Source organism: Oryctolagus cuniculus, chromosome 21 (assembly GCF_051225735.1).
Source record: "Oryctolagus cuniculus isolate XC-2025 breed Fujian yellow rabbit chromosome 21, ASM5122573v1, whole genome shotgun sequence".
NCBI lineage: Eukaryota > Metazoa > Chordata > Mammalia > Lagomorpha > Leporidae > Oryctolagus > Oryctolagus cuniculus.
In genome coordinates this window covers 20307058-20324354 of record NC_142887.1, presented here as the reverse complement: position 1 = coordinate 20324354, position 17297 = coordinate 20307058, and the positions used below count along the sequence as shown (strand labels likewise).

Sequence of the window (17297 nt, the reverse complement as noted above, 5' to 3'; positions counted from 1 at the left end):
CCTGTGTAAGTGCCATTTCTTGGGGCCCCAGCAGAGACCAAACCCTCCCCAGAGCCAAGGACCACCAGATTGCCGGTAAATAATTGACATTCCCTTATCTGAAGCCAGAAGCCCTGGGGATGTCACAGGTCTTTCCTGGCCCCTGTGAGAGTTTTGCTGTCTCCTGGGAAGATGGTGACAGGAGGCTGGGGAGCAGTTATAGGAGCAGGCCCCACCCATAGGTGCTTTCACTAGGTTCCCTGAGGGCATCTTTACCTAGACCTGCGAGTGACCAGCTGAAAGAATTCCCAAGAGAGCTGACAAGCACAGGCAGCCTGCTGTGCGAGAGCAGAGCCAGGACCAGGCTGTGATCCCAGACCTCGGCTCTGCACACTCCCTGTGTGCAGCTAACATGCCCACCCCTGGCCTGGAGGACCCTCGACAGGAGCCGCTGGCGAGTGGAAGGTGCGGTCTCACAGTTGGGGTGGGTCTCTACTGCCTCCTGGTGGTCATGTCCTGGTGGTGCGTGTCTCCCCTTTGTTATATTGTCATATTCAAAGCCCCTGGATCTGGCTGTACAGCTGTGTTCCACATCAAGCCGGGACCTCAGTTTCCTCTCGTCTGGAAGGCTCCGCAAGAGGAGCACGTTGAGTGGGAATCTGAACCCTGGCCTCTTCACAGTGAGCTTAGAAGTGAAAACGACCTTTGATTCAACCAAAGATAATGACTTGGTTAAGTCTATGTTGGATTCAATTTTTTTTAATCCTTCCTCCTGGAGGTTTTTTTTTTTTTTTTTTTTTTTTAAGATTTATTTATTCATTTGAAAGGCAGAGTTACAGAGAGAAACAGAAAGAAAGTAAGAAAGTCTTCCATCTGCTGGTTTACTCCCCAAATGGCTACAATGGCTGGAGCTGGGCTGATCCAAAGCCAGGAGCCAGGAGCTTCTTCCAGGTCTCCCACGTGGGTGCAGGGGCCCAAGGTCTTGGGCCATCTGCTGCTGCTTTCCCAGGCCATGGCAGAGAGCTGTATTGGAAGTGTAACAGCCGGGTCTCGAACCAGTGCCCATATGGGATGCTGGCACTGCAGGTGGCAGCTTTACCCGCTATACCACAGCGGTGGCCCCTGGATTCAGTAGGTTTATGCTACACTTGTAAATGTGCTTTTTCACACCACTGTGTTCTATGGATATTTTCCCATGTCACTGAATATGTATCTGTGTCATTTTCAAATAACTTCATGATAAACTGTTACATTGGTGTTACCATTGGAGATGTTACTTATTTGTTTCATCAAAGCCAGGATGTCCTTGGAAAGGAACAGACTTGGAGAAGCACTTTGAGAAGGAGATAGAGTTTGAAAGGGATCCTGTAATCCTAGATTGCATTTCTGAAACCAGTATCTGCTGGGTGAGAATTGGGCGAATCATTCAACCCCTCTCTGAATTTTTCCATGGATAAGACAGGAATAGTGATACCGTACCTCCTCAGAGGTGCAGAAATTAACATTGGGGAGTGTTGGCCGGCGCCGCGGCTCACTAGGCTAATCCTCTGCCTTGCGGCACTGGCACACCGGGTTCTAGTCCCGGTTGGGGTGCCGGGTTCTGTCCCGGTTGCCCCTCTTCCAGGCCAGCTCTCTGCTGTGGCCAGGGAGGGCAGTGGAGGATGGCCCAAGTGCTTGGGCCCTGCACCCCATGGGAGACCAGGAAAAGCACCTGGTTCCTGGCTCCTGCCTTCGGATAGGCACGGTGCGTTGGCTGCAGCGCACCGGCCACGGCGGCCATTGGAGGGTGAACCAATGGCGAAAGGAAGACCTTTCTTTCTCTCTCTCTCTCTCTCTCTCTCTCTCTCACTGTCCACTCTGCCTGTCAAAAAAAAAAAAAAAAAAAAAAAAAAAAAAAGCACTGGGGAATGTGCCAGAGTACTTTGCACCATGCTGAGCGTGCAGTAATCCACTGTTACTAGAAGAGGATCTCCGCAGTAATGGACTCCTGCTTCAGGGCAGGAGGAGCCTTTAGAACAAAATACAGATTTCTGTAGATTCTGAACCAGGAGGGCTGGAGTAGCGCACCGCGCTGATCCGATGGCAGGAGCCAGGAGCCAGGTGCTTTTCCTGGTCTCCCATGGGGTGCAGGGCCCAAGGACTTGGGCCATCCTCCACTGCACTCCCGGGCCACAGCAGAGAGCTGGACTGGGAGAGGAGCAACCGGGACAGGATCCAGCGCCCCGACCGAGACTAGAACCCGGTGTGCCGGCGCCGCAAGGTGGAGGATTAGCCTAGTGAGCCGTGGCGCCCGCCATCCTAGGGCGAATTTTTAAAGATCCAGCTCCCTATCATGTGCCTGGGAAAGCAGCAGAGGATGGCCCAAGCACTTGGGCCCCTGCATCCACGTGGGAAACCCTGATGAAGTTTCTGGCTCCTGGCTCTGGCAGTTGCAGCCATTTGGGGGGGTGTGAACCAGTGGATGGAAAATCTCTCTCTCTGTCCTCTCTCTCTAATGCTGCCTTTGAAATAAATAAATCTTAAAAAAAATATTGAGAGAGAGAGGCTGGTTTACTCCCCATATGGGTGCAACCTGGTCCAGGGGCAGGCCAAAGCCAGGAGCCTGGAACTCTGTCCAGTTAGGGACCCAAGCACTCAGGCCATCTTGTGTAGAGCTGGACAGGAAGCAGAGCAGCTGGGTCTTGAACTGGCACTCGGATATGGGATGCCAGCATCGCAGGTGGCAGCAGCTTAACCTGCTATGCAACGCTGGCACCCCTGAGGGTGGTTTTGACAGGTTTGGGAATAAGTCTTGCTAACCTTGACTTAAGAAGCTGGCTTCACTGGGGCTGGCGCTGTGGCATAGTGGCTTAACATCCTGGCCTGAAGTGCCAGCATCCCATGTGGTCGCCAGTTCGAGACCCGGCTGTTACACTTCTGATCCAGCTCTCTGCTAGGAAAAGCAGTAGAAGATGGCCCAAGTCCTTGGGTCCCTGCACCCGCGTGGGAGACCCGGAAGAAGCTTCTGGCTCCTGGCTTCAGATTGGCCCAGCTCCAGCCGTTGTGGCCAATTGGGGAGTGAACCAACAGATGGAAAACCTCTCTCTGCCTATATATAATAAGTAAATAAATATTTGTTTATTATAAATAAATAATTTTTTTTTTTACAAAAAGCTGGCTTCATGAATATCTCCAAAGAGGTACAAAACAAGACTCAGGACAGGAATATTAGGCCTCCACCCTTAGACTAGCTTTGTTAGACGAGAGTTTAGAGAAATTGAACGTGGGGCCCGCCCATGCAGCCCCACAGCATGTTCATCGCATGTGGCCCAGATAAACTTACTGGAAACTTCAACTCTGTCAAGCGAGAAGGCTGCCAGGGGAGGGAACAAGCGATCCATGCAAAAGCCCTGGAAAAGCAGCAAAGGGCACCGTCTGGCTGGAAGGAATGAGTTAGGAAGGCGGGAGATGAGACCGTGGCGTGGAGCGGGGAGCAGAGGGTGTCCTTATTAGCTGTTCCCGTTTACTCCGGGTTTCTGGAATTGGGGAGCCCGCGAGTTCTGAGCACACAAGGAAATGCCCCGACTTAGGTCTCACAGGATCAACACACCGCAGGAGACGAGAGACCGCGCTGTTTTCAAGGCGGGCGCGGTTATTCCTTAGCCCCACGTCGTACGTGGCTGAGGTGGCCAGGTCGGCTCTAGCTCCCTCCCACACGAAGTCCGCCCCAGCCCGACAGGAGGCAGCATCCCCGAGAAAGCGCCTCCAACCCAGACGGGCGCCTGTCTTAGCTATACTCACCTCAAAGGCGGCTTCCTGTTGGTTGGAGTGGCAGCAATATCAACCAATGGCTGCCTATATCAGCCCGGCTGTGCCGGGCCGCCGACAGCGGCGCCCAATAGGCAGGGGCGCTGTCCGCGGCTTCTGATTGGCCGCTTCGACCGCATATAAAAAGCGCACGCCGGCGCGCGGCCCTTCTCTTGCCAGGCGTCCTCGTGAGAGGTTCGTGCGGGCCGTGGAAGTCGGGGGCGGGAAAAACTAGAGGGTTTTAGGGAAATTTTGGGGGTTGGGGAGGGCGGACCGCAGGGGTCCTGTCGTGGCTCGCTTCGGGCCTGGGCGGCGGCGGCGGCGGCCGCCGCCTCAGCCCTGGCGGACGGGAGCTCGCTCGTGGCCTGGTCCGCGCTGGGCCCTGGACGGGTAACGCCTGTCGGGGACACCGGGACTGAGCGCCCTCTCTCCCCTCAGTGACATCGTCTTTAAACCCCACGTGGCAATCCCTGACGCACCGTCGTGATGCCCAGGGAAGACAGGGCGACCTGGAAGTCCAACTACTTCCTTAAGATCATCGTAAGTTAGGGGGGCGCGGCAGCTGGGGCCTTGGGCTCTAGGAGGGGCGATCGGGTGCCGGGTGCCTGCCTGATGCCAATTACCGACGCGGCGACCTTGGGGCCAGCCTCGCTTGATCCTAACAGTTGGACCTGTTGCAGAGGAGCAGGTTCAGGCGGCTGCTCCTCCCTCGGGTCTGTCGGGCTCCCAAGGTACTGCGCGCGATGCTTCTGCAGCTTTGGTCTCCGTTGGGAGCGTCTGGGGCAAGGAGTGACTCACTGTGAGGAGGCAGGTTGCTGCCTCTTCAGCACCTGTCATCAGCAGCTTTGGGTGCTGCTCTTCGGGCACCTGGCTGCGGCCCAGAGCTTAGTCTGCATTGCATTTGCTCACGTCTGTCGTATGTTGTTCTAGACACAGCACAGAAGAGTCATACAGTAACCCAGATTATCTTGCCGTGTTTGCTGAATGTGTGTTGTAAACATAGCCAGTGCTTTGGGTCATTCAAAAGTAGTGAATCGGAGCCGAGCCTCATAATAGGGGAAATCAAAAAGTAAAAAGCAAGTTAAAATTTTTCTGAGTGTAGAGTTCTGATTTCCCTTCGTTCAGTCATGACAGCATCTAGCAGGGGTACGATCCAGTGGGGAGGTCTGTCCCAGGGGTCTAAAAGGCAGAGAGGGAGTAAAGTGGTTCTCCTGATTCCACCTCTCCTCCTTTCTTCCTGCTAAACTTCGTTTCTGCCTTGTTGTTGTAGCAACTTCTGGATGATTACCCAAAATGCTTCATCGTGGGCGCAGACAATGTGGGCTCCAAGCAGATGCAGCAGATCCGCATGTCGCTCCGGGGGAAGGCTGTGGTGCTGATGGGCAAGAACACCATGATGCGCAAGGCCATCCGGGGGCATCTGGAAAACAACCCTGCCCTGGAGAAGTCAGTCAGCTCCCTGCCCGGCGCCCCGGTCCCCGCAGCGTGGGGCCAGAGGGGCTCTGTGTTGTATAAACTTCTTTCTCCGCAGGCTGCTGCCTCATATCCGGGGAAATGTGGGCTTTGTGTTCACCAAGGAGGACCTCACTGAGATCAGGGATATGCTACTGGCCAATAAGGTAGAGGAGAGTCAAGCTGGCTAAAGAGGCCTGATGTTGGTTCTGTAAGGAAAACAGTCAGGCTGTGTGAGTGGAGAAGCTGTGCTCACCGTTCCTATCTTTGCTCAGGTGCCGGCTGCTGCCCGTGCTGGTGCCATTGCGCCCTGTGAGGTCACTGTGCCAGCTCAGAACACTGGTCTGGGGCCCGAGAAGACCTCCTTTTTCCAGGCTTTGGGCATCACCACTAAAATCTCCAGGGGCACCATTGAAATCCTGGTGAGTGGACCTGGTCTGCCAGTGCCAGCCTGGCCAATGCGGGCTTCTCTTGGAGGCTGTGGGCCTTTGTGTCCAGGTGGTGGAGTGCCCACTGTTGCCTTGTTCTGCAGAGCGACGTGCAGCTGATAAAGACTGGAGACAAAGTGGGAGCCAGCGAGGCCACGCTGCTGAACATGCTGAACATCTCGCCCTTCTCGTTCGGGCTGATCATCCAGCAGGTGTTCGACAATGGCAGCATCTACAACCCCGAAGTGCTGGACATCACGGAGGACACCCTGCACTCGCGCTTCCTGGAGGTGCCCAATCCAGCCCCCGCTCGCGTGACTGGCTGAGAGCGTGACCAGTGGCAGACGCCAAGTCCTGTCTGCGCTGCTTAGAGAGTTGTCTGTATAGTCCCTTAATCTACTTCCCTTTGCAGTTGTGAAACACGCTGACAGGAGACTGTTGATCTAATGAATTAGTGTAAAGCCTTGGAACAGTGCTGGGCCCTGGAAGGGTTCGTTCTGGGGCCAGTTACAAAGCGACAGGAGATTCTGGGCACCATCATGGTGACACTGTCAAGTCTCCTTCCCTGGAGCGACTGATTCTGCTTTTTTTCTGAGTCCACCTTGCCAGATGTCACCTTATGAAGGTTTTCACTGAGTAATGGTGATAGGAGATTGATTTAATTTTTGGACCAAAAAATCAATTCTATTTACTGTTTGCTCCTGTTAACTTTTTTGGAAGTCTCATTGGTGGATGAAATTCATAATGAAGTAATTTAAAAGTTTTCTCTCATGAAACTCAGTGGCTATGTGAATAGCCTCTGTTTTCCACAAAATAATGGTAGCTTTTAAAGTAAATAGTGTCATAGCTGAGAACCCTCAGGTGTGGCTGAGGGAGAGGCCCTGCTGGGAGCATTTGGTGTGAGGAAATGTGTCCTTGGAAGGAGCTGCTGGCCTAGCAGTTGTCTGCTGTGGGTTACTTCTCCTACCCTCCCTAGGGCAGCTCATCAAAAACGTCATCTTCCCCCCACAGGGTGTGCGCAACGTTGCCAGTGTGTGTCTGCAGATTGGCTATCCGACCGTGGCATCCGTGCCCCATTCCATCATCAATGGGTACAAGCGTGTCCTGGCTTTGTCTGTGGAGACTGAGTACACCTTCCCACTTGCTGAAAAGGTAGGTTCTGCTAGGACACAGTGGGCCTGGCAGCAGGGTGATAAGGGGTAGCCTGCCAAGTTAGTGTTTTTGTGATCATATTTTACACAGTGGATAGGTTTTTTAAGAGTTAAGAGGCTGGGAAACAGGGCACTTCAGAAATAAGATCCAGTGGTGAGGAGGTTGGGGGGGGTGTCCTGCTGGCAGGGGGTGTTCACTGACTTAGGTAATGGCTGTGAAATGGCTGGAGCCCTGTGGATGACCATTTTGACCACTGACTTCTTCCCTGCAGGTCAAGGCCTTCCTGGCTGATCCATCTGCATTTGTGGCTGCTGCCCCTGTGGCTGCGGCCAGCACCGCTGCCCCTGCTGCTGCCGCCGCAGCCCCAGCCAAGGTGGAGGCCAAGGAAGAGTCGGAAGAGTCGGACGAAGATATGGGATTTGGTCTCTTCGACTAATCACTGCAAAGCAGCCAGCTTTATTTGCGAAACAAGGAAATAAAGGCTTACTTCTCTTAAAGTTCTCTTTATCTTGAGGCTTATAGCGCTGTGTGCTGGATCTTACAGCCCTGGTAAAGCTAGAGCTTTGTATTTGGGTGGTGTCTCTGAATGAAGCTACTAACCTTCTAGTCCTATACTTTCCTAGACCCAGTTTGTGAGTGTACAGTGGTCCCCCCCGCCCATCCCCTTTTTAATTTTATTTTATAAAATTTATTTCAAACGCAGAGTTAGAAATCTCCCATCTGGGTCACTCCCCAAACAGCTGCAAGAGCCAGAGCTGTGGCAGGCTGAAGCCAGGAACCCAGAGCTGCTGCTGGGTCTCCCACATGGGTACAGGGCCCCAGGCCCCTGGGCCATCCTGCTGCTTTCCCACAGGCATTAGTAGGGGGCAGATGTGGAGCATCTCACTGTTTAAGCTGCTATACCTTTTGTTAAAAAGATACATTTATTTGAAAGAGTAACAGATCTTCCATCTGCTGGTTCACTCCAAATTCCTGCAAGAACCAGGGCTGGGCCAGGTTGCAGCCAGAGGCCTCTCACATGAGTGGCAGGAACCCGGGTACTTGTGCAGTCCTTTTCCTCCCAGGTGGATTGGAACTAGGCACTCTTGGTAAGGAATGGTGAGTGGCCCACACAGAGCAAACGCCTGCCCTAACAACCTGCAGGAATTACAGCCCAAGACCATCCCCTCCCCAAGCAGGAAATAACAGTATCTTAAATATTGGAGATTATACAGGGCAGTTAAGTAACACTATACCATAGTAAAACTGGTAGCATGATGAGTTGTTTGAGCACAAGAATCATGGTAGCACTACAGTTGGGTAACTTTCACCATGCTGAAATGCTGTGCAGTTGAAAGCTCAGGAATTACGATTTTCCATTTAGTTTCTTTGGATGGGTTGTCTAGATATGACTGGGAAGTCAGACCACAGGTCATGGGGATATTTTCCTGCACTACAAAGCTGGTTTCCACGGCCATCCAACCATTAGTCGGGCTTCCTCTCACTGCTCAGTTTGAGTTCAGGCTGGCTACAGCCAGTTGCTGAAAGAACAGGCATCCTGAAGCTTCCAGTTCGCCTGGAGCTGTGTGCGTGTGTGTCTGCTGTAACCAGGTTTGGCAGGTTTGCAAGCCGCTGCATCCGAACTGGGTACCTCCCTCTAGTCTACAGAGGGGCCACATCAGCACAGAGAAAACAGTGCAAACCCCGCCTTGGGGCATGAGGTGCTGCCCGCTCAGCCTTGGCTTTAACGTGCATCCTGGCGCGCCCAGCATTTAAACAGGCGGGCTGGTGCTTCGCCTCCTGACCGCCACCCCGATGCCACGTGTGCCCCAGTCGCCCAGCCCTCTCCAAGTCCGCCGCGGACCCCTCGAGGACACCTGGTTCAGTTCCTGCCATCCGGGAAGGGGCACTTACTAAATACATTCTCTAACGACTGTTGACTCAGCAAAGGCCTACGGCGGCGTGTCCGGCCTGGAGCTGCCGGTTCCAAGTGGCTCGGGTCTGGCACGGCGGTCTCGCCGCGTTACAAACCCTCAGCGCCTGGTCTCCCACGAGGTCAGCATGCCTGGGGCTCCGGGCTGGAACGCAGGCCCCGGAAGGGAGGCCTTGATCTTCCCGGGTCCGCGCCCGGTCCGCCCGACTCCAAGCTGCGGTTGCAGCGGCCGCCATCCCGCCCGGGGGCGCCAGGCCCGCGCTCGGACCCAGCGGGCTCCCGGCCTCGCCCTGCCGCGTGGGCCCTGCAGTGACCCGGAAGCGCTCCGGAAGCGGTTCCGGAGTCAGCGCCGGCAGGATGGCGGCCGACACGCAGGTGAGGCGGGCGGCCGTGGGACCGAGGCGGGCGGCGACAGGGCGCGGACGGTCGCCGTCGGGTCAGAGTGTCCTCGCCGTTCGGCCCGGGGGTGCGGAGGGTGGCGGGTGCGGAGGGCGCTCCCCGGGCTCGGCTCCCTCAGACCCGCCCCTCACGACTCCCGGCCCGGCTCGGCCGGGGCGGCGCTGACCGCCGCCGGGCTCGAGGAGTGCGGGGCTCCGGCCTCGATTTGGGCAGCTGGAGCCCGACAGGGCTCTCCGCGACCCTGCACTGGCTCGAGTTCGTCTTTGGGAGACTCCTCTCCTCCGGCAGTGAGCCCCTGGCCAACGCCGGATCTTCGGTGAACTTTGGATTCCGCAAGCGGCTCTCGGGCAGTTTCTGTGTGCAGGGACGTAGCACTGTAGTTCGTGGTTTGGGTCCCCGCTCTTCGATTTAACCCCCCAGGTCTCAGCCTTTCCATCTGTAAAGTGGGGTTAAAGTGCTGCCTCTCTTCCGGGCTCGTTGGGAAGACCCAGTGAAGTAAAGCAGGACCCTGTGTATGCTGGTTGTCACTAGTCGGTCCACGGTGAGATGGGAGGACTGGCCTCACCCGGGAGGAGCCTTGACACCTTGGAGTAGCAGCACCTGTTGACCCCTTGGGAAAATCTTCTTCCTCCACTTCAGCCTGGTGTTTTGAATATGGAAAAGTTCACATTATGGGGGGAAAGAAAAAAGACTGTCCAGGAGAGCTGGGCTTACGCGGGTCTCCAGGGTGATGAAATGAATTACTTGTAGGCTGGAAGACCAGAGGGTGACCACTTAATCAGAACGCTGAGAAGGCGTGTAGCCTTGGGCAAGGGGCTGCTGGTTAAAGTTGTGTTGTACTATATCCTAGAAAGGAGAACTTTTCCAACTGTTGGATGTTTCTGGGGGGGGGGGGGTTGGGGGAAAATATGCCGACTGTTGAACGTGAATATTCAGCCGTAAAAGGTGTTCTCCTCGAGAGCTGTAGCGTCCAGTGCAGTGGCCACCAGCCACGTGGCGATGTAGTTATTAGCCACATGGCCGCTTGGATCAGTTAAACGCCAGCCAGGCCTTTAGTTGCGTTAGCTGCCTTTCAGTGCGGTGGGTCCCGCATGTGGCTAGTGGCCGCAGCATCGGGCAGTATAGAACGGCTCCGTCAGCTCAGAAAGCGGCCCTGGCCGCTGCTGCTGGAGCGGTGATTCTTCTGAAGGAGCTTGGTGCCTGCTTCCTCAGTTTTGCTCTGACAGGTTCTCAAATGAGAGCTTGGAGCAAGAAAAGTTGTTTCTCTTTGCGAGGAAACCATAGCATTGTATGTAGAATTGCATGTAAAGACAGCTAGGTGGGGATCCTAGGTAGAGGATGGATTGTGTTCCTTCTTGTATCCATGTTTGTTGTCTCCTCAAACCTGTCTAAAGCAGTAACAGCACAGGGACTGGGAGAATAGGGAGTTGCAACAGTAGCAGACTTTTGTCTGTTGAATGAGTTACAGAGAGGGAGGGAGAGATGGATCTTCCATCTGCTGGTTCACTCCTCATATGACTGCAACAGCCAGGGCTGAGCCAGGCCAAAGCTAGGAGCCAGGAGCTTCATCTGTGTCTCCCACAAAGTGCAGAAGTCCAAGCCCTTGGGCTGTCTTCTGCTGCTTTTCCCAGGTATGTTAGCAGAAAGCTGGATTGGAAGTGGATCAGCTCAGACTTGAACCGGTGCCCATATGGGATGCCCGTGTCACAGGCGGTGGCTTTACCCGCTGTGCCACAGTGCCAGCCCCAGCAGCAGACTTGCAAGCTGGAAAGTGATGATGTGTGATAAAGGATTTAGCAGACCTAAGGGAAATGAATCCTACACCAGTAGTTAGGCAACATGACAGCCAACCTGATTTACATCACGGAATCTCTGAAAGATGGAAATTGATGTTATCGGTCAGCTAACCTAGAAATGAGTGTGAATGGTGAATGGGGATGGGATCAGTTAAGGAAGATTGGTTGAAAGCCCAGTTCAGACAGTCAGATTCCAAGCTGTCTTCTTCCACTTGGGCACAAAACTTGAGGTTTTCTCTCTGGAAACTGTAAAGCTGAGGAAGACTGTACCAGGAGCACTGACAAAGCACCAGTGTCCCAGGAAATCATCAACAAAATAATTCAAGAAACTTTTCCCCACCTGAAGAATTTGTCTCCAGACTTAAAGTGCTCAGCACAATGGATACAAATAAACTTGCAGCAAAGAAAAATTAACATGCAATTTTAGAACCTGGGACACAGAAGACCCTAGAAGCCTCCAGGGGGACAAACCAGGTCTCATCCAAAGGATCAAAAGTCAGAATGGCCTTGAACTTAACAAATTTGATGCTAGAACTCAATAGAGAAATGCCTTCAATATATTTTTTTAATTTATTTGTTTATTTGAAAGAGTTTCAGAGAGAGAGAAGGAGAGGCAGAGAAAGAGAGGTCTTCCGTCTCCTGGTTCACTCCCTAATCGGCCACAACGGCCGGAGCTGCGTTGATCCAAAGCCAGGAGCCAGGAGCTTCTTCCAGGTCTCCCACGTGGGTGCAGGGGCCCAAGCACTTGGGCCATCTTCTGCTGCTTTCCCAGGCCATAGCAGAGATTGGAAGTGGAGCAGCCAGGACTTGAACCAGCGCCCATATGGGATGCTGGCACTGTAGGCGGTGGCTTTACCCATTACGCCACAGCACTGGCCCTTCTTTCAATAATTTGTAGGAAAATTACTTCAACTAGAATTCTACATCCAGACAAACTGAAATGAAGTGCAAAGCTAGAATATTTTCAGACTTGGAGGGACTTCGCAAAATGGAGGATGTGCGACTCCTAAACTCAAGAGAAAATACATTTTCAGGGTGATAAACTGCACTTCAGCTGTGGGGGATAACCTGCCAACTTGTGTGGTGGAATGGACGAATCCACAGCAACAAACTTGGGGCAGTTCAGGAGACTCTGGAAGAAACTTTTCCAGGAAGGTGGGATTTGATGGATACCTGACTTACCTGAATGTATTAAGATTCAGACAAGTGGCAGAAAGTTGGGACTTGAATTAATAATAAGAATACACAAAATGAGGCAAGACTAGATGAAATAGGAAGAGGTAATTGCTAACTTCAGGGTAACAGAAAAAGCTGGGCAGGATGGGAAACATAGTTTTTTAAATGGATGTTCAAGCCGGCGCTGCGGCTCACTAGGCTAATCCTCCGCCTAGCGGCGCCGGCACACCGGGTTCTAGTCCAGGTCGGGGCGCCGGATTCTGTCCTGGTTGCTCCTCTTCCAGGCCAGCTCTCTGCTGTGGCCAGGGAGTGCAGTGGAGGATGGCCCAGGTGCTTGGGCCCTGCACCCCATGGGAGACCAGGAGAAGCACCTGGCTCCTGGCTCCTGCCATCGGATCAGCGCGGTGCGCCGGCCACAGCGCGCCGGCCGCGGCAGCCATTGGAAGGTGAACCAACGGCAAAGGAAGACCTTTCTCTCTGTCTCTCTCTCTCACTGTCCACTCTGCCTGTCAAAAAAAAAAAAAAAAAAAAAAAAAAAAAAAAAGGATGTTCAATGTTATTTACTTACAGTGTAAACTGACTACTGAGCTAACTCATAAAACAGGATTGTACTGGGTACATGGGGAGGGTATATGGGGAGGTTGGAGAAGGAAAGAGCTATGGTAGGAAGGCAGTAATACTGCAAACACAAGAAGTGCTAGCACAGACAGGTGACCTCCATATTTAGAGCTGCAGAGATGACTGTCAGCATAGCCAGAATCAACCCAAGAGGTTGCCTTTGGTTTTTATAGCAAACCTGCCAAAACTCTTTTTACTTATGTGTACCTATGGCTGTAAAAACAAAAAGGTATTTTGGAGCTGGCGTTGTAGTGTGGTGAGTAAAGCTGTTGCCTATGATGTGGCATCCCATCTGAGTGCTGGTTCGTGTCCCAGCTGCTCCCTTTCTGATCTGTCTCTCTGTTGGTGGTCGGGTAAGATAGCCCAAGTGTTTGGGGCCTGGCCACCCACGTGGGAGACCCAGAAGAACTGGTTCTTGGCTTTGGCTTGACCTAGCACTGATGATTGTGGCCTTCTGGGGAATAAATCTGCAGGTGGAAGGTCTCTTTCTGTTTCTATCTCTCTCTAGTTCTTTCAAATAAGTAAAAAATTTTAATGTTAAATCATGTGTGTAAAAGAGTTTTAGACATTATTTATTCATTGGGAGAATAATTAGTGCTTGGTTTAAGGACAAAAGAAAAACTCAAAATATTTTATTTCTGTCTGCATTTTTTTTTTTTTTTTGAAGATTGATTTATTTGAAAGGAGGAATGATAGGGAGAGACACATCTTCATCTGCTGGTTCAATCCCCAAGTGCTTGCACAGCCAGGACTGGGCCAGGCCAAAGCCAGGAGCCAGGAACTCCATCTTGGTCTCTCATGTAAATGGCAGAAATTCAAGTACTTGGGCCTTACCCATTAGCAGGCAGTTGGATTGAAAGCAGAGGAATCGGGACACAAACTGGTACTCTAGTATGGGAAGTGGGCATCCATGTGGTGGCCTAACCTGCTGCACCACAACGCCTGCCTCTACTTTTGACTCTCATGCTGCTAATAAGGCCTAGCTGTGGAACATCCCAGAAGAAAAAGAAGATGACACTGTGTGTTAGTTACAGGAATCTTAGTGAGCTCTGCTCTACTGCTCAGGAATCCACAGCCTGCCCACTTTGTGGCTTGTGGAATGGTGCTCAGGAGCATTAAGAACTGCCCCTCTCCTTGGGTCTTGTGCTTACATCCCAGTGCAGGGGACTGTAGCTATAGTAACTGCTGTTGAAAGCTGAGGACTTCCTAGCATCAGTTTATAGAGCTGTTTGGTTTCGGGTTTCGTTTCAAAAATGCAGGTGCTGTAGTAGTCAGCTCCACTCTGAGCAGTGACTTTGCCTCCTGGGGTGGTTCCTTCACCTATAATATGGGATTGCTGATGTCTCCCTTGCCCGCTTGTTGTTGGTAGCAGCTGACTTGTGCTTGGATGAGAGGAAATGCTCTCACACACCATCTTATTTGATCTCTGTAATAGTCACAGGAAGTAGGTGCTATTTCCTGCTTTGTGTGGATGAAGAGACAGAAGATGACGGGAAACTTCCACACCCAGTAAGAAGCAGGGCTAGGATCCAGTCTCTTAACCTTTCCCTTTTTAGCCAATGTGCTTATGTTCTACTAATAACTTAGCAGATGCTGACATTGCTATGGGGGAAGGTTAAGGTGAAGACCAAGGGAACATGTTGGTCATATAATAGGCTCTCGCTAGATTTTGATTAGTTCTGAAAGGATATTTTCTATCCCAAAGTTTTTGCCTTTTGCTCTCCCTCTTTTTGTCCACATTCAAATAAGACATTGACTGATTGGGTTAGAGTGGTAATTCACTGGGATGCCCCCCACGAGACATTTGACAATGTCTGGAGACAGTTTTGGTTGTCAAAACTGGGGTGGAAGGTAGGTGAGCTGCCTCTGGCATTTATGGTGAGTAGAAATCAGGGATGCTGCTAAAAACCTCAGTATGTACAAAACTAGCCTCCTATAACAGATGTATATGATTCAAATTGTCGGCGCTTGAAAAACCCTGCACTGGAGACGTTCACAGAATTCTGCACCCGTCCACTCCCTGATGTGTGCCCCCACACATGTACAGGCACTCTCTCGTTGTTCTGTAGTCTGACCGGTGTGAATTTCTCTGTGAACTTGATCTTCACAGGTTTCTGAGACACTAAAGCGGTTTGCTGGGAAAGTGACAACAGCCAGCGTGAAGGAACGGAGAGAAATCCTCGGTGAACTGGGGAAGTGTGTTTCTGGGAAAGGTACCTGCTTTCCATCCGTTTCAAAGGAAATTGAATTCTCTCTTCAGAACCATGGCCTCCCTTTCCCTCCCTGCACACCCTCTGCCTTTTGTATTTGCTTGTTACAGTGAGCATTGAGACATTAGTGGAGAGTATCCAGGTTAATCAGGTGCCAAAGCTTTTTTTTTTTTTTTACAGTTTAACTATTTTGTTTGGAGATACTTTTATTTTTTAAAGGTTAATTTTATTTATCTGAAAGGTAGAGTTACAGATAAAGAGAGAGAGAAGAGAAGACAGAGATCTTCCATCTGCTTGTTCATTCCTGAAGTGGCTGCAATGGCTTGGTCTGGGCTGGGCTGAAGTGAGCAATCAGGAGCTTCATCCGAGTCTCCCAAGTGGGCACAGGGGCCCAAGTACTAGGGTCATATTCTGCTTCCTCGTGTGTATTAGCAGGGAGATGGATCAGAAGTAGAGCAGCTGAGACTCAAAACAGTGCTCATATGGGACGCGATCCGAAGCCAGGAGCCTCCTTGAGTTCTCCCACATGGGTGCAGGGGCCCAAGGACCCGGACCATCCTCCACTGCTTTCCCAGACCACAGCAGAGAGCCGGATCGGAAGCAGAGCAGCCGGGCCTCAAACCAGACCCACATGGGATGCCAGCGCTTCAGGCCAGGGCATTAACCTGCTGTGCCAGAGTGCCGGCCTCTCAGGCAGTGTATTAACCTGTTGTGCTACAACACTGACCCCATGTTTGGAGATATTTCTAAAAGACACCAACAGGAGCTGGAGTTGTACCATAATAGGTTAAGCTTCTGCCTGTGGCGATGGCATCCCATGTGGGTACCAATTTGTGTCTCGGCTGCTTTTCTGATCCAGATCTCTACTTATGTCCTGGGAAAGCAGTGGAAGATGGCCCAAGTGCTTGGGCCCCTGCACCCATGTGGGAGACCCAGAAGAGGCTCTTGGCTTTGGATCAGCCCAGTCCAGCTACGGTGGCTGTTTGGGGAGTGAACCAGTGGATAGAGGACCTCTCTCTGTGTCTCACTCTCTCTTTCTCTCTCTGTAACTCTGCCTTTCACATGAATAAATCTTAAAAAAAAAAAAAAAGATACCAACAATCTTTGTTGATTCATATGCTGGGTGCAAAAATGTTTTCTTTTATGACTTGGGATGCTATCTTTCCTGATGTGTGTTCCATGGAAGTCAGCAAGATGGTAACAGGTGATTAACCAGTAATGAAGTCCAAGATCCATTAAGTTTGGGAGGTGCTATGTTTTCCAGTGCTCTCACAGAGAATTGACAGGGTGAATTAACTCACTAAGAGTTTTTCATCTGAAAACCATTTTGGGGCTGGGGAATGCATTTTGGGACCTGATCCTGTACCGTAACCAAAGAGTATCCCTGTGACGTGTTGGGGTGTGCAAGATGATTTCACCTTCATTCAGTGAATCCGTATTTGTTTTCTTTTTTGGTTTCCTCTTGGTGCATTTTTTTTAAGATCTTTATTTTATTTATTTGAGCAATAGAGTTACAGACAGTGAGAGGGAGAGGCAGAGACAAAGGTCTTCCATCTGCTGGTTCACTCCCCAAAATAGCCACAATGGCTGGAGCTGGGCCAATCCGAAGCCAGGAGCCAAGAGCTTCTTTCAGGTCTCCCATGCGGGTGAAGGGGGACCCAAGTGCTTACCACTTTCCCAGGCCTTAGCAGAGAGCTGCATCAGAAGAGGAGCAGCTGGGACTAGGACTGGTGCCCATTATGGGATGCCAACACTGCAGGCAGAGGATTAACTTACTGCGCCACAGCGCTGGCCCCTGGTGCTAGACAGCACTGGTTCTCTAAGTGCGGCCTCCATTGCCATTGGTTCTCCAGGCAGCGTCCTCACCATTGCCTCAGAACTTGTTAGATGAAATCTCAGCTCCACCCAGCAACAGATTCAGAAACCCTGGGAGTGGAACTCTTTGTTTTAATAAAGCCCTCTAGGTGATTCTTAGGTTTACTCAAGTTCGAGACCCGTGTTCTACATAGTTGGGCCTCCCTTTCCAGCAGCTTTCATTTCTTGCTAGTGAAGAACCTTCTTCCTCCTACTCTTTTTTTTTTTTTTTTTTTTTTTTTTTGAGAGGTAGAGTTATAGGCAGAGAGAGGGAGAGACAAAGACAAAAGTCTTCCATCTGCTGGTTCACTCCCTAAATGGCCACAACGGCTGGAGTTGGGGAGATCAGGAGCCAGGAGCTTCTTCTAGGTCTCCCACACAGTGCCAGGGCCCATTCACTTGAGCCATCCTCCAGTGCTTTCCCAGGCCATAGCAGAGAGCTGGATCAGAAGAGGAGCAGCCAGGACTAGAACGGGAGCCCATATGGGATGCCAGCGCTGTAGGTGGTGGCTGAGCCCACTATGCCACAGTGCCA

At 51.8% G+C, this 17297-nt stretch overlaps 2 protein-coding genes across 2 annotated transcripts in view; both read left to right on the top strand.

Moving 5' to 3' along the window:
• The first annotated feature begins 3934 nt into the window (after window positions 1-3934).
• Window positions 3935-7294, top strand: RPLP0 (ribosomal protein lateral stalk subunit P0). Its single transcript, XM_070066000.2, has 8 exons — window positions 3935-3960; window positions 4204-4305; window positions 5036-5211; window positions 5297-5384; window positions 5493-5639; window positions 5750-5935; window positions 6657-6797; window positions 7069-7294. The coding sequence occupies exons 2-8, from the start codon at window positions 4252-4254 to the stop codon at window positions 7231-7233; spliced, it is 957 nt and encodes a 318-aa protein (XP_069922101.1). The 5' UTR covers window positions 3935-3960; window positions 4204-4251; the 3' UTR covers window positions 7234-7294.
• Window positions 7295-8962: 1668 nt separating this feature from the next.
• Window positions 8963-17297, top strand: part of GCN1 (GCN1 activator of EIF2AK4) — a 74126-nt gene continuing 65791 nt past the window's right edge. Inside the window, exons 1-2 of the mRNA XM_008272306.4 lie at window positions 8963-9084; window positions 14809-14911. Of these exons, the coding sequence (XP_008270528.1) occupies window positions 9067-9084; window positions 14809-14911 (121 nt within the window). The 5' untranslated portion in view covers window positions 8963-9066. The remainder of the gene's footprint in view (window positions 9085-14808; window positions 14912-17297) is intronic.

Bases quoted from the DNA above. Each gene is read 5' to 3' on its own strand.
- RPLP0 (XM_070066000.2), top strand. From the start codon at position 4,252: ATGCCCAGGGAAGACAGGGCGACCTGGAAGTCCAACTACTTCCTTAAG. The intron at 5,640-5,749 runs GTGAGTGGACCT...CTTGTTCTGCAG, and splicing joins GGGGCACCATTGAAATCCTG to AGCGACGTGCAGCTGATAAA. The intron at 6,798-7,068 runs GTAGGTTCTGCT...TCTTCCCTGCAG, and splicing joins CCTTCCCACTTGCTGAAAAG to GTCAAGGCCTTCCTGGCTGA.